General features: G+C 37.9%; 1 protein-coding gene across 2 annotated transcripts in view; it reads right to left on the minus strand.

The window, feature by feature from the left end:
- MARCHF1 (membrane associated ring-CH-type finger 1) overlaps positions 1-16,497 on the minus strand; it is a 241,582-nt gene that overhangs the window by 18,810 nt on the left and 206,275 nt on the right. For both annotated transcript variants that reach the window (XM_075751823.1, XM_075751824.1), the window contains one exon: positions 5,906-6,086. In XM_075751823.1, coding sequence (XP_075607938.1) covers positions 5,906-6,086 — 181 coding nt within the window. The remainder of the gene's footprint in view (positions 1-5,905; positions 6,087-16,497) is intronic.

The raw sequence follows: 16,497 nt of genomic DNA on the forward strand, positions 1-16,497 counted from the left end.
CTAAGGGTATGTTATGATGGCTTCAAGGTATGAGGCACGAGAGGTCAGCATCTGTCATCACAAGTCCATGGGAAGTGGGACAGCTGTGTGAATAAAAGCTGTGTTGAATGGAAGAGAAAGAAATAGGAAGATGGAAAGCTAACCTAAATTCTACCACGAGACAGCCAAGATTTGTTATCCTTGTTACAGCATAAAATGCAAGACATCACTCTGCGAACTACAGCATGTTATCTATATACAGATAAACTGGCAGCAATGCTCTGTTTCTCTCTCTCAAAAATTAGGAATGCAACTGTCTGAACAAAGTAGTCCCTTGCATCCTTGAGGCATCACAATAGGATATTAATGCTATAGAATTATTTTTACTTTAAAAGCTTTAATATACACATTCTCCCTTAAGCTCAAAGTTATTCACTATAATGACATGATAGCCAATAAGAAAGTAATAGCTTTGTGCCTTTGTGCATACTGGTGAAGTATCTGACCCCACATATTACAAGAAATGATTTGAGGCTAGCGATGTTTTGAGACAGTTTACTGGAAGAAAGAAAACACGGGAGGAGGTTGCCTTGACGACGCTGTGCCGCTGCACCAGAAATCAAAAGGAAATGTAGGATCTTCTCCTATGTTAAGGACTGCAAAGTACTCACCAAATTGGGTTAAAAGAGAACTAATCCCCCAGCAAGTCAATGTTACCTGACCTATGCAATATTAGCTATCGCTTCTTATCATGAGCCTTATTAGAAAAGTGATGAAAAAGCCAGACGGTTCATACTTCACAGCACAGGGCAATAAGAAGTAAACAGCAAGTGACACAGTAATGAGTGCTCAAAGTTTCTTTTTTTCCCCCGTGAGACTCTGCAAGTCATTTCTAGTTCTGAGAGTCTACTCTGGCGGGAGAAGTGGTTTCTAATGGCGACCAGTTTTGATTTCATAGCAGGATTTCACAAAGATGTCTCTGCAGGCTATATCGCTTTCGGCAGTGACTGCCATATTCTTAATAAGGAATGTAAATATGAATTACCCAGCTAACACTGAACCAAAAATAAATCAAGACCCCCTAACATATTTTGCCATCACTGAATTTATCATGCACGTGACCAGATTCTATCAAAAAAAGATTTACCCACAAAGCATCCAGTTATGAAAAAATTCCTCCAGGCAGCCACATTTTTTAAGATTTACTCTTTTCCAGGACTGCATTGAGCACAGAGAAGGGAGCTGAATCTGGCCCTCTCACACATTAGCTAAGGGATGACTACTGTTCTGTAAAAAAGGCGCCCTATACAGTTTTAACTCCAAAAGGGGGAGCAGAAGCAGATGTGTCCTTCCTCCCGAGTGAAACATTACGTCTGGGAGAGAAATGGGGCTCAAAGATTCACTGTAGACTTTCCTTTTGTCTATTATAGCTCTCAAAGCAGCATGCTGATTTTCTTCGGGTGCTTCCATAAGTGTTTCACTTTCTTTTTTTTTTTTTTTTTTTTTTTCAAGGAGCCTGTGGAATTACTGATTTCTCTGCCTTACAGCTGGGCATTACCCCACAAGTTGTCTGTTGGCTCAAACCCTTTATCTTAATTGGTTACACAGCTCCTAAATGACAGCGGCTGGGTACACAGGAAGGGTGTACAACCCAAAGAGAGGCACCTCGTATCGCATTTAGAAGTGCTATTCGTCAGCATGTAAGCAAATACAGAATACAAGAGGAGTAAACACTTAGAAGATATCTGTGCACATTCAAAATAAACAAAATTATCAAGGTCCTTTCTTTATCAGTATTTTAAGACTGGCTTTGCTTCTGTTTAATTTAACAGAAACTTATCACTCTGTTCTAAAAGAACACTCCCAATTCTCTATTTTTGAAAGTGATGAATTCAGATACCTCTTCTATCAGAAAGAAAATCAAACTCAACGGGTACATAGTGCTTCCCTAAACAAAACATTGACTTGCTCTTCCTTAATGACCAAAAGTAACTACATGGAAACAATGTGCAATATTGCTTATGCCTCACATAAGAAAGACATTATTTGTAAATCATTTCAAAGATAAAAAAAAATCAGGAGAGAAAATAGACATATCCGACACCACAGAATAATCTGTTGGGATAATGCATCAAAGTAAAACACCTCACCGGATACCAGAACTCTTAAAATGGACACCAAAATTTAAATATGAAAAGTATTTTGAAGTATAGCGAGACACTGTGGAGAAATCTCCATTTGTAGACATTTCTGCATTTTAAGCGCCTTTTAATTTGACACTTTAATCCATTTCATACCCAAAATATTTTAATTCAGTTCCTATTTCTACTACACTTCAAACACCAAATTCAAGAGACATGAAATGCAGGTGCTACTTTACCAGGATTACATCCTTTTTAAAGAAATTATTTTCTCAGGATGAAGTTATTACCAGAGAGAGCTCAATAAGGAACTTACACAAGCTTCTTGCCACTTTCTAATTGCTTCCATGATGAATAAAGTCACTTTATAAATGAGAAATTCTGCATTATGGACTGAAAATGCTGAAAGGTAAAACTACAAATGCAACTGTGTTAGTTATAACCACAGACAGACCTAACAGAGACCGTAAGAAATAGAACAGACACACTAAGCAATGCTTAATATTTAATCTCTAAATTTATATTTAGCCAAGTAATTAGACCTGCTCAAATATATGAAACACTTGCAATGCCTGTTGATCAGTGCTTAAAAGGATTACTTCAATGCAAAGAGTCACTAAATTGATTAAGCTAAGTTTTATTTGATGTCTGGTGCTTTCAGGGATTCTGTAATTAAATAACTTGCATATTGGCACAATCCTATTGATTTAATAGAGGTATCTTGATTTATGTGAACTTAGTATGCTGCACATTGTCACTTATGGGTGCTAACAGCTTATATGACATGATATTCAAATATGCTTTTGCTATAGAACCCTAGACTTTGATGCAAAATAGTTAGGAAATATTGAGGGTGCATGAAAGGCTGAGGTGTGAATAAAGATGGTAACTAACAAGTTGAATCAAACAGTTCATTTTACAGTTAAAACCTGCTTTTGTGATACTGCAAAAACAAAAGTATAGATACCTGTAATTAACTACAGTGGTCTGTAATTTTTTCTCTCAGGAAACCAGCAGTTGGAATGTTACAAAGCTATTATGATAAAAGTCATCACAATGAAGCAATGCACAATCAAGAACCAAACTCTAGAATCTCACATCATGAGTCAGGTAGTGATTAAAAAAAATCAAAACTTGTTGAGAGATGTGGCCCTTTCACTTGCAGAATGCGACTTCAAATCCAGGTCTAATGGCCATGGAAGTGGAATCTTCTGGACCTGGCTTGAAACTTTCACTTTAGGTGAAATAATTTCCTTTTCTCTATACAAAATGAGTTTCTTATGGAACTGAATAGGTACTCTTCCATTGGAACTAAATCTGTGATCTTTTGTTTAGGAAACACTGAAATGAAATCTGTTTTCAGAATTCCCCAAAGTATATTACCAAATAAATTTTCCATCCTTAGGAGATTTGGGAAATTTTAATTCTCTGCTGCCAGGCTGGACCTAGTGCTGGATACTGAAGGCTCTCAGGGTCTAGTACATAGCCAAGCCTTAGCAAAACCTAAGCCTTTCAAGAATGTGTGGAAATCCTAGAGTCTCTTTAGTGCTTTTCGGGTCCTGCAACAAAGAGACAGGATTGTGGAGAGCTTCAGCTTTCTGAGCTGCCTGTCCCACAGCGCTTTGGTCTCTGGTGACCAGTCCTCATGCTGCCTTCAGAAAACCCGGCCTCCGAGGGAATGCCCCACAGCTGAGGTTGTGGGCTCTGTCACAGCTTGGAAGAAATTTGACAGTGTTTCACTGGAACTTTCCGCTTTTGCAAAATACACAGGTTTTGACAAAACAGCACTTTCAGTGATTTTTATAAAAGGTGTTTGGGTGGAAAGTTACCCGTCAGCTGTACTCACCTGGCAGGTCTCTCTGTGATCACTCTTTCCTCCCTTACCTTGTCTTTGCTACAGCTCTCAATATGCTTGGTTTACAAAACAGCTTCTCATAAACCGTATAGTGTTTCATTAATTTGTGAACAATGGTGATGATAGTGCATACGCTTATTAGGGACGATATATTTAGTATAATATAACATATGAAGGGTGTCACAACTGAATGCAATAAATGCAAAAAGGATAATGGTTTTAACTTGAAAACTTTGGAAAGTTTGAAAAAGTGATGCTGGTCCATACTATACAGCCTCTTTGCTATGTTGGAAATCAAAAACTTACCTGAGAACCAATAATAACCTGCATAAGATGGTAATCATTGAATTAGGAAGTGACAGGCTTGCAGGAATTACATTGCCACTCTAAATGTGCCCGCATTCCATTAATTTCTTTCAATTAACAAAAAAAGGGGGGCAGGAGGGTGGCAACGATGAGACAGACACAGTTAAAATGCCTACTTCTGATATCAACAGTTATGCACGTTTTTCAGTCCTTTTCTCCTTGGATGCTAAAATTTTATTTCCAGGTTTTTTTAAGATGCTCTATTATCTAACGCAATCAGGAAAAGGCTTTTGTTAAAAATACTGGTATCTGCATATTCTCTCAGGAAAAGTGGCTGTTGCAAGTGTATTTGTTAGATGGAAGGTTAAAGCAGTTTGTGTTGAAAATAGAAACACATATACAGAAAAAAACCTCCAAAAGATAGGCTACAGGCAGGGGAATTTATACAATTACCTCCTTCCTGTCACATTAGCTAAAATTTATCTGCGATTATTAAAAACTAAGTCAATATAATTTTTAGCCATCAGTTTTTTATTTACATCTGTTTCAATTTCCAGTCTACCTGGCAAGATCTACCTGGAACTTGAGAACTGTGTCCTTTCCTTCCACAAGCTTTGCTTGTCAAATCGATCCCAATTACCTCTTCAGAAGTGGTTTATCATCAAGGACTTACTAGATAATTTCTCTGGATGGGAAATGAGAAGGAATTTCATTTGCTCTCCTTTCTCTGAACTGCTACCCGTGCAAGGCTGAAAAAATGTCTTTTGCCATGAAAACACTGCTACACACGTATACACTAGTCAGAAGCTAACAGTTTCTACATGTTTTTCAAGGGCTCTCACATTCAAATTTATTTTAAATCAAAACTTGCCCTGTTCTAGACTGGCTCAAACTTCAAAGATGCAACAAAACTCAAAAAGGATGAGAGGATTTTTAGAGAAAAATTAGAGGTGAAATGATTCACTCCAAAGAAAACAAACGCCACATATGTTTAACAAACTCTTCACCTTCCTTATACTGACAACCCGTGTACCATTAAATTGATTTATCCTGGAAAACAGATGAGTGCAGATAACATACATTTGACTTTCAGGATGCAAGGTCGCCCTGTAGTTTAGATTCCATTAACTAATCTTAATGTACGAGTGATTAATTTGCCCACAAGTGTAACAGTTAGAACAGATGCAGCTAAATTGATTGACTGTACTACTTCATAATTGCTGTCTCCACATTGGTATAAGCATCATTCTCAACCAGAAGTTATGGGCTCAATGTAAAAATTACTGGCTTAACTGGCTTGTGTTATTCAGAAGCAAAACGAGATAAGTAAGGTATCTTTATGGCTTAAAAATAAGCGGATCAGGCAATAACAAAAAGCTGAAGATAAAAATTCTAAAGACAAAAACCTACTATTTGTGCATTTATATTGCATGTCTGCTGAAAGAGAGCCTTTAATCAAAATCCTCTGCTGCTGTAAATAAACGTAGAAATAAAATCACTGGGACTGACTTAACAACAGCAAATACAAAGGTATTTTTGACAGTTTCTTTAATTGTGCCAGTATGTCGCGGAGCCACTCTGGCCATTTGACATTTGAGGATAATTAAATTCAAAAGCACCATACCTTCCGAAGAGGTTTGAGCTTGGTCTCCATTATAAAGTCGTACTTGCAGAGTTCACAACAGCGTGTGTCTGAGCTCTTGATCCACTGGTGCAGGCAGGCCTGATGAACAAAGCGCAGGGTCCCTGTGCAGCGACATGGTGTGATGAGGGGACTTTCATCATCTCCCTCACAGTGACAGATCCTGACAGGAAGGACAGCAAGAGCTAGTGAGGGAACTTGCCAAGCCGCAATGCAAAGGCGCTGGTTTATTTACACTGCTTTGGCGTTTTCACACTTGACATTCATAAGATGCCAGTTATATGACCTTTTGGATTGAGGCCCAGGAAACATATTCCTTGTTTCCTTCTGCCACGTAGTAATTTCTCTTCACTTAGTTATTTCTCTTTGAATTTGCTACATGGTCTGAAGGTGAATCAATAGAAATAACACCGTTTCTCCCTTTCATGCGTAGCAAAACCTTTAAGACAAATACCAGTGCTCTTTCTTAGAGCTGGACAGTTCTTGGTCTGTAGGTAATACCAATAAACTATACAAAGTTAGCAGAACCTAACCCCAAACTGGAAATATCCAGTATGAAAAGTACAAAAAGTTCTTAAGATACCTCTTTGGCGTTACACGGTTAAAAGGATAAGAGAACAGTTTTGCGTACTCTGGAGTAATACGTATGGTACAGCGTACACACACGTGCACACGCTTTTTAGGAGGCAGGTGTTAAAAAGGCATGGTCCTTCCTCTTTTTCATTCTTCACTGTCCCTCTGAAGCAGACAGCTGTGTTATCTGGGAAAACAAAAACTACAGCTGTAAGCAGACCCTACGGCAGGGGTTGGACCCAAACCTGTTGTTTCCTTGTAATGGGATACGGAGCTTTCCACTTTGCATAAAATGATCAGTGTCCTAACATCACAGTCTGATGGTTTTCTTCTGTGACACATGTCCGAATGTCTTGGTAATCTTCCCCTCTTCCAAACAGATTCCTGATTATATCAGGAAAACGTTCAGCCATCGAAACCAACACCAGCTTTATTGGCAAGTGCCTCTGTGAGGGCAGAGGAAGCTCTACGGTGAGCAGAAGGCTGAACTGAACACCTGAAGTGAAGGAGGTTCACCTCAACGAAGAGTAACTCCCTCCCATCCCCAACCCAGCAAAACACAATTAAGAACCCAAGCCCTAATGAATGTCCTAAGAGCCAAATTGATATGTAAGGGGGAAAAAAAATAATAAAAAAATGCTGAAGCCTGAGAAATGTTATTTGAAAATAGAGAAGTGGCAACAACAGCACAGATCCTGGTGTCACGCAAACGAAACTTAGAGCTTAGAAACTTCATACTTAGGAAAGGCACCCTAAGATAGATGTGTTCAGAGGAGGCTGGACACTTCTGAGGAATAACCGGCCCCTTTATGCAGAAAGCTGTGGCCACACCGCTCCCAGGGTAGGAAAAGGGCTGGGGAGGGCCCTGCGGTGAGGTCGTCTTCCTACTGACCAGGTCAGGGAAGAAGGGCGACCTTCTTCACTGCACAGGAGGACCTGGCATAGGTCAGGGGCAGCCGGGCAAAGACACGCTGTGGAACACTGGCTGCAGCACAGCACCGAGACTGGCCAGTCTACAAGTAGGGGGAGAAGGGAATTTCAATATCTAAGTGAAAGATCTATGGATCAAAACCAGCTGCTTCACTATTCTTTCATGGTGCAGCCTAGAGCCATGAGAAAATGAATCTACAATAATGGGAAAGAAGAACAAAGCTGCTTTGCTGGATATATAGAAAGAGACCAAAAAAAATCAACAGAAAAATGAAGTTCAGGAACCCTGGTACACAAAAGCTGGGTTTCAGTGTCTGCGGTGGTGCCCGTACAGCATTTTACACACCATGGGAGCAGAAGGGAGAAAAAAATACCCACAACTTTCATCTTGCACACATTCATTTTTGAGACACTTTTTACAAGACCTCAATTTACAGTCTTTTCTTTATTAACCCTGCCAAGCTAGGTGCATCAGTGGCTTAGTTCTTAAATGGAAACTGGCTATATGCTGACTTCTTATTGAGCCTGTAGCTTAAGCAGAACTAAATTTTCAAAACACCAAATAGCTATTTTGCTAACAAATACATTCCCAGCTGAGGTTTACATAAAAAACCCCATCATTTTCTTTTTAAATTAAAGCTATTTCCCAAAGGAATACGAATTCTTTGTTCATTTAAATCCAAGCTATTCATAATTTATTTTACAGGCTTAGCATTTAAACTATTTAGAAATTAGACAACTAAGCTAGGTACCCAAGAGCCCTTTTTCTACTGCTGCCAGAATTGTTTAAAATTATTTTAAGAGCTAAAATACAAGCCTAAAACTCCACTGGGATCTTCAAATAAAGTGACTTTGCAAATTTGAAATGAATAGAAGTATTCCTCAGTAGAAATACTTCTACAGAAAAGCACTATATGAATTATACATTCTATTTATTCTTTCATTGTACAAAAGTTACAAGCAAAACGTATAAATAACAGGGTGACATTAAGAACCTAAGTTATCCAGAAGCTCCAACTAAATAATCTAATGGCCTCTTCTAGCTTTCTAACCATGAAATCTGTAATGAGAATAAAAACAAACTTCAAATGGAATTAAAGTCCAGCGAAAATAACCAAAGGCATGGGTTTTCATTAGCTTGAATGCTCTTTAGTGCAAATTAGCTCTTCATTATTTGTTTAGCCAGAATACATTAGCTTAAAAGAAATTTGTGCTACCTACGATCACAATCACCGTCTTTAAAGATACGTGGGTGCCTGACAGCCACTGAAACAGGCTGGTGGCTAACTGCTTAAATATCTTTTAAAGACTTGGGCCAGATAACTTTTAATATCTTGCTGAGTCCTGAGTACTGAATCAGAATTTTGTACGGCTTTGCCCTTTGCTGTATTTATGTACATCATAATTATCACGAATTATAGAAAATAAATTGTAAATAATGGTTTCGAAAAATGTGTTGTGCAAACAGAACTGAGGTAGGGATACAAAGCAGACACTTTTCTCAGTGGTGTCTAAACCAAGTTGGAGACAGAGAACTTTGATTCTAGTTTCCCATTTCTACATGATCACAACTGTTCAAAATTTTCACCTGTCAGACTGACTCTACAGGGCTGACCATATCCTGAGAGTAAAATTTGCTTATGTACTTTAGAAATTACTTGAATGAAAAAAACCCACTCTCCACTATGAAGAAAAAAAAAAAAGAAAAAAGAAATTGCTAAATCTGTACTGATTTATATAAAGTTGTACAGCACCGATCATGCTTAATAGCTGCAGTTTCAGCTGCTCAGACACACCTACAGAATTTACGTACTCAGCTTTTCTCAACTTTCTAGTGCTTTAGTAGATAAATGGCTTTCATTATAGAGTAAGACTTTTCACTATCTGGAAATGGAAGGGAGGAGAGGGAAGGCAAGTCAGCTATTTGACCAAGTCTTTTTAGTTAGAATCCCTTTATAGTCACAAATTGAGCTTGCATAAATTTTTTTTTTTTTGGTAGGTTTGACAGCTTAGTGCTTTAAAGATTCCTGTCTATGAACAGGACCATGCTTGCCTAGGGGAAAAGATGAGTACCAAGCTCCAAAGGAGCTTTTTCTCTGTAAATCATGTGTACATCAGAAAACATGGCATATATGAGCTATTAAATGATCTCCTCATTCGGATATACAAACTCATGTGTGTATGTGTAATATACACCTACAGACATACCCCTACACATTGAGATCACAGAATATTTATTTTTCTTTAAAGCTCACTGTGCAACTATATGAAATAATACTTTTAATACTGCAGTCACTCTTATGCTTAAGTTTTTGCTTTATATGCCACTATTTTAATTACCCAGCACATATTTCTCTAGCACAGAACTGTTTCTACAACCTGCAGCACACACATGTACCACACAGAGAAATTTATGCCAACACTGTGCATCAGACAAAAAAAATCCATAAAAAAAAATCTTTAAAGGATGTTCTTAAATAGCAGGTTCACTTGTAATGCAATAAGTTAGCAGAAAGAAAAAACAATTTTCGGAAAAAAAAATCAAAAATGCTAAACTGAAACCAAAATTAGTCTTTGTGAAAGATTTTGCATAATTCATATGAAAACTGTTGCAGATTTCTTGTATGTTCCTTACACAAAACCCAGTTCTCAAACAGAAAGAGAATAGTTCAATTTAGAAAATATTTAGAGATAGATGTATGTAAAAATGGAAAGTTAAAGTAGTTTACTGAGAAAAATTTAGTATTATTTTTCGGTATTTCTTTTTCTTTAAAACATTAATTGATTTTAAGGCACATTCAAATGATGCTGAAAAACTCATTGATAAGGCAATGGTTGGTTGAGAAACTCTTTGTGACACACTAAACTTTGCACCATAATGACTATGCAAAATAAGTAAAGTAACATTGTCAGAAATTTAAGATATACCATCTCTTTCACTGAAGGACATATTGACACCATACATACACAAACGAGAGAAATTGATAGGATTAAAATCATGAGACGCTGCTAAAATAAGCACTCAGAGGTAAGGCATCTTCAGAATTTGGTATTGTTGCAGGGTCTTTAATTCTACGACTGTAAGCTGTTTCCCCTTGTTTCCCCTGGTCCTGTTCATTGTCAAAGTTAGAAGGCAGGAAGGGAAGTATGAAACGAGATGGCTACAGTTTGGAGACATTCGTGTGCTAACTGGATTTAGGCTGATATCCAGACAAACAGCAAAAGCTATCCTGGATGACTATCCTTCCCTTCTCATCAAATTAAGATTTTTTTTTTTATTATATAGACCATTTCTTGCAGAATTTCAGTTTAAAAGGTCAACTAAAATCAGTATGTAGCAAGGAGCTCACAAGGAAAATTTTCAGCTTTCCTGAGAGTGGTTTAGTTTGGCAAAATCACAGCAACCAAAATGACAATCTAGATGGTTAGTCACCATCTGAGCTGCTTATTGCAAGACATACAGATAAATTCCAACAGCTTTGTAGCTTTTCCTTCACATGCAAGGTAACAATTTTAGTCTCATTAAAGAGAGTAGCTGCTAATCTGTACCCTCATTGGAAAAACAGCAGTTATCCTAACCTGTCTTTCACTAATCCACTTTACTCTTCGGTAATTAAGAAAATAGGCCAATTTCTATGCTGCTGTAGTGAAGTGGAAAACACACTTTCTCTGCAGGAGTCTTGTGTGCATTGTGAAACTTAGTGCTCTGCCCTCGCCCAGCTGGCAAGCGCTCCTCTGGGACAGCATCTGTACGGCTGATTTCCATAGACAACTATTGTTGAAGGATGCCGATCAGGGATAAGAATGAACCGGCATGGCCCTGCTTGCGCTCCAAGCCACGTAAGAGCCTCGTCATTACCAGCAGCACGGGTGGAAAAAGAGTTTGCTGTAGGTCTGCATCACCACAACTCCTTCAGTGAATCCCGTATTAGAGACTGGCACTGCATCTCTGCACCTAATACAATTTTCAAGGATTTTGGGCCATTACGTATAGACAAAAGGTTTAGCTACAGTGATGTAGTGCAGATAGCTTTTATAGTATTCTATAAAAATATACTAGGCTAAATATTACCCTCATTAACAAATGTACAACCCAGGGGAATGTGTTTGAGGCTTTCAACTACAGAAGAGTATATGGAGGCATGGGTATACTGGTAATGTATGTACTGATGTATGTATATACTGATGTATGATAATGATTAAGGGCTATAAATGACATAATTATGTAAGAACTGCATTGTTCTCTAATATTCCTGGGTGCTATACAGCTATGTCTATGCTAACAAGCATTGCAGTGAAAGTGTAGCAAATCTTGAAAAAAAACCCAGCTAGTGCTAAAAACGCAGTATCTACAGCAGACACATCTTGGTGGGGGTTGCTTTGGTTTGATACTGACTTGAGATTGGACCACGAATTCGGTTTACTTCCACTCAAAGGGAATAAGAGCTGGAGAACCCTGAGACTGAACCTCAGTGTGGTCTACACCATGGTAAAAGTAAAGGTGATCAGTTGTGTTTCAAAAGCAGGATCCTTATGTGAACTAAAGCACTAATGGGGACACTTTCGCTGACAAAAAACAGGAGGAGCTACAGCCTCGTGACCGTGACATGTTTACTGCCACTGTGATGTGATTTCTAAGCACTGTGAACTAAACAAGTGCAGATGCCAAATACCCATACTGCCATTTTCCTGTGGATGGAAGTATACCAGTAGAATAGAAAGGCTTTTGAACTTCTCACAGATCTCCCTAAATCTCCCTAATAAAAGGAGGAAATATCTTCATATAAACGTGCTCAAGAAAGATAATGCCTATTCCAAAAAATATTATTTTTGATGAAAAATGGTTGAAAAAGCAGTTAAAATCTTGACCTTCACAGGAAGGCACATCTGGACTCGTAACAATTATGCAAAGATAAATTCTTACCCTGTTCAGTGGGTAAACCCCATTGCTGTATCTCACTATTACTTAAACGCAGCTTAGTCAGGGAGAAACAGCATAGCTGGAAAATGTTGGACCAAGTGAATCTCTGGCTTTGATTTTTGGCTGTGAGGATTATTAGCTACCAACATGAAATACCATGAGCACCTAGGTTATCTTAATTGGACCGAAAGGAACCCATTCCACAGTTTTGCAAAAGGATACACAAAAATGCTGTCGTTATTGTCTGATCATCTTAAGAAAACTGTTCTCCTGTCCAAAAAAGGTAATTTTCTGCCAATTTACAAAGTGATTACAGTGGTTTTAGATAGTTAGAACCTAAAATTAAAGCAAACAACTTTATGAACAACTCACAGCAAATAATTAATTCATTCATAAAAAGAAAATAAAACAAAACAAAAAAAAATCAAACTCTGCTCCTGCATAATTTATCACTTGGAAAAAAAGAAGTTAAATTCACTGAATACATTCACCTTGTGATAGGTTACAGCATGCCATGTTTCCCTTTCTTTCATTTTGCGGGCCTTTTTTTTTTTTTTTTTTTAATCTCGTTTCCATTCTTTCCACTGTTAAACCACAAAGTAATTTAAATGACAAATTGGTCTTCCTCTCCATTCAAAAACAGTTTGAATGAAGCACATTAATTCTCTGTACTGAATGTAATCAATTTGTATACCTCTTCCCTGTCACTCCTGCCCTTCCATTATGCTATACAGTCAGCTGCCTTCATCTGACTAGAGGAAAAAACATTTTCAAAATGTTGCACCACACCAGTGGAATTTCATAATGGTCTGGGTAAAGCTTTCTCTTGATTTCCGCAAACGTGATCAGAATTTGTAAGAGACCCAAGAGCAAACAACATTAGCAAAAGCACACTAAATCTTTTATTTTGTCAACATTTCTCATCCTTCTATTAATCTTCCATTATAGGTGCTAAATAGGGTATCTAACCATCTAAAGAGTTACAAGTAATTCCTGCCTCGGATGCACTGTCAGTGCAAGTCAAGATACATGTCAGACAAGATTTACTGCACTGAACACAGTTCAAAGAACTATGGACTGCATCTTAAAAGAGGCTTTAGATTTCCTCCCATCCGCCTAGTGAAAGTCAAAGCTTCAACTAACTAAATTCCCTACAGAACATATGCAAGCTTTAAGCATTTAATAATGGGACCCTTAAAACTAAGGGTCTCCTCTCACCCAAACTGTCTAGCAGGAAGTGGTACCATTTCACCTATTTGCATTTAAAATAATAATAATAGGTTTTGAGAGACAGAAGCAGGAACCTGGACTCAGTTCTCCCCCAGTTCAGTGGCGCTAACCACCACAAAGACATGCTTGCCTTGTTTCGGCTCTCCTTGCATCCTTCTGCTTCATGGAGAGTTTCCAAAAGAGACGGCATAACCAGATGGCTAAAGAGGTGACAGATGGGGCTTCGAACCATCAGGCGGAGAATAGAATTAACCAGGATTTCATACTGCTTCAAAGAGTGATGAACCACTAGACCATCTTATGGAGGAGGAGATTCCTCAAAAAGGAGGAGATACTTATAAGAAAGTCACCTTGCAAAAAGAAAGCTTTGAAGAGGAAAGTAAACAGCAGTCACACTTCTTTACAAGAAAGAGGTGAGGAGCCAACATGCAGGACAAGATCCAGAGATTTGGCTCTTAATGAAGGAATATGTCATCCTGAGACCCCAAGGAAGGCACTAACATCCCAGGGAAAAACAGGTTAAAAACCCTCTTCAGCCAAACACTACAGTCTGGCAGTTCAGCATCCTCCAGTGTTTGGTGATTTCAGAGGGCTCCGGATGGTATTTCAAGTCTACGTATTCTGCACTACAGTTTAAATTATTTACTGGATCCAACTTCATGGTTTCAGTATGAATATTTAACATGAGTGTTAAATTCCAATAGTAGTACTTGAGCCTATATACCTATCTTCTGTTCACCTTTCTCTTTTTCCTCAAGTCCATGAGGACTTGCTTCCTCCCAAGAGGCTTTCTCTCTGTTGATTTTGTGAGCGCTCTACTACATGAATATTTCAGGATGTAAGTATTTTCATGCAAGATACTACTTTTGCAAGTCCTGCTAAATAATATCGCGGAAAAAAACCCCATGTTACAACATTTAATTTCACAGAGAGAAACTACATAATCATATTGCCTTGTGTCAAGTTCAATGTACGCTATTTCTTCCTATCTGTGATTGTGTTAACACATAAATATATCCATATTGATCTCTTCCTAACTTTATAATGGCCTTTTAATTAATACACTAGGTTTTTAAAGCTGATTTAAAAAAATTATACTTGAAGTAGGTTCTGCAGATTTTATGAATCAACTTTATCATATCCCTCACTATTTCTTCCCATCCCTACCAGTCTTCTGGCATGCCCTACTCTTCTATTTACTCCTCAAATGAGGGTCTGCCCTTACCTGACTGCATACAGTAATTCATGGAGTTAAAAAAAAATAAAAATTCTACGTCTAATAGGCATTTTTTTCATAGTGAGAAACTCCGCCTTATTTAAGTGTGTGTGGCTTCTATTAGCTAATTACAGATCAGTGTTATTGCTGAAATGACTGCATCAATACTAAAAAAGTTTTTACACCAAAAACATAACTAGCCAAACAGAAAATACCTTTCAATTCTCCCATCATAAATAATAAAAATACCATAACATTGATTCAGAGTCAATACACAAAGCACTTATGATACACTAGTGGTAATATCTACTAACCAATTTTCTTTCCCACATTAAAATCTATGGGACTAAATTCTCACAATGCACTCATTTTATCGTGTCCCACACACAGCTTTTCCCTTCAGGGAGATTACCCTCATGCAGACCAAAGAGAGCTATTCCTGACCATGTGCCTCTAGCCACATAGCAAATTGCAGAATAAAGTACATACAAAGAAAATCTCAGACACAGGGCAGCTTAGGAAAAGGGGGATCCAACTGTATTATTTAGAAAGCCTATCCTGTGAATCTTAAAAAAAACCCAAAACCCCACAAAATTAGGTGCCATAACAACTCAGCATGGTCAGAACTTATGTAGTTGTCCGTAATTCCAGAAGCAGAAACCTTCTAATGGACTCCAGAAGAAAGAAGTACGTTCAGAGAAGAGATTGCAAAGATTATAAATGGTGTCATGTCATTCAGTGTTTCATCATTTTGGAAATAGAGAAACAGTGATACTAGAAGAGGAAATGTCTCACTTGAAGTGACCAAGAGGCCTACATCAGACTAGCTGAAGTATATATTGTGCCATGGTATTATACTTCATCTGACCACTCTACTTATGCTAGAATTGGGTGTGTCCTGCCACATTCCCGCTCATGCAGCTAAATGCACAGTGAGGAAATTGCTTATAGCCTTATGTGCATATAGGAATGCATTCCACTGCCAGTAATTCATGAGGAAGTAAAGGAAAAAATTGCCTACCCAAACACTTAGAGACAAAATAGCTGGCAAGAAATGTTTAAGATCCCTGTTCCTCTGATATTTCCACACAATTCCATCTAGATGACAGCCTTTCCTCTAAGCCAGTTTTGCCACATCGGCTAGAAGACTTGAATACCTAGGATGAAAAGCTTGAAGAAGCACCTCAAGAAAACAAATTTTCCACATCACAACCAGCTATGTTAATTCCAGTTTTAGAATAAACATCACAAAACCCTCCTTTTTCTATTTCTCATGCAGAAAAATGGTTACTGTATATAGGCACATCCGCATTGAAATGTAATTCTGGTTTTGTTTCAGATGCAAGACTGCGAATCTGAAGAAAAACATACCAGAGATCATGAGTCAATTAAGTACACGGACCTGTCTGGAAAAACAGAAACTACAGTCTATACTGAATTGTTAGTAAGAATATGCCTGCCTTTTCTTCGGCTGTCTGCAAATTAAGATCACTTACCAGCTATGAAAAATTAACATGCTTCTGATTTTCTAATGTTTTTCCTAGATGTATTATCATCACTATGATCCACCTAGTAATGACAACAACAACAACAAAATAGCATTACCCCTGACATGAAGAAAAATGCAATTATGACTCTTTTGACAAATTTTGCACAACAGACCGAGTTATCAACTGTGTTGAGCTTAACTCTGGTTGTTCAAAG

The sequence above is a fragment of the Balearica regulorum genome, chromosome 4, assembly GCF_011004875.1.
Source record: "Balearica regulorum gibbericeps isolate bBalReg1 chromosome 4, bBalReg1.pri, whole genome shotgun sequence".
NCBI classification, from domain to species: domain Eukaryota; kingdom Metazoa; phylum Chordata; class Aves; order Gruiformes; family Gruidae; genus Balearica; species Balearica regulorum.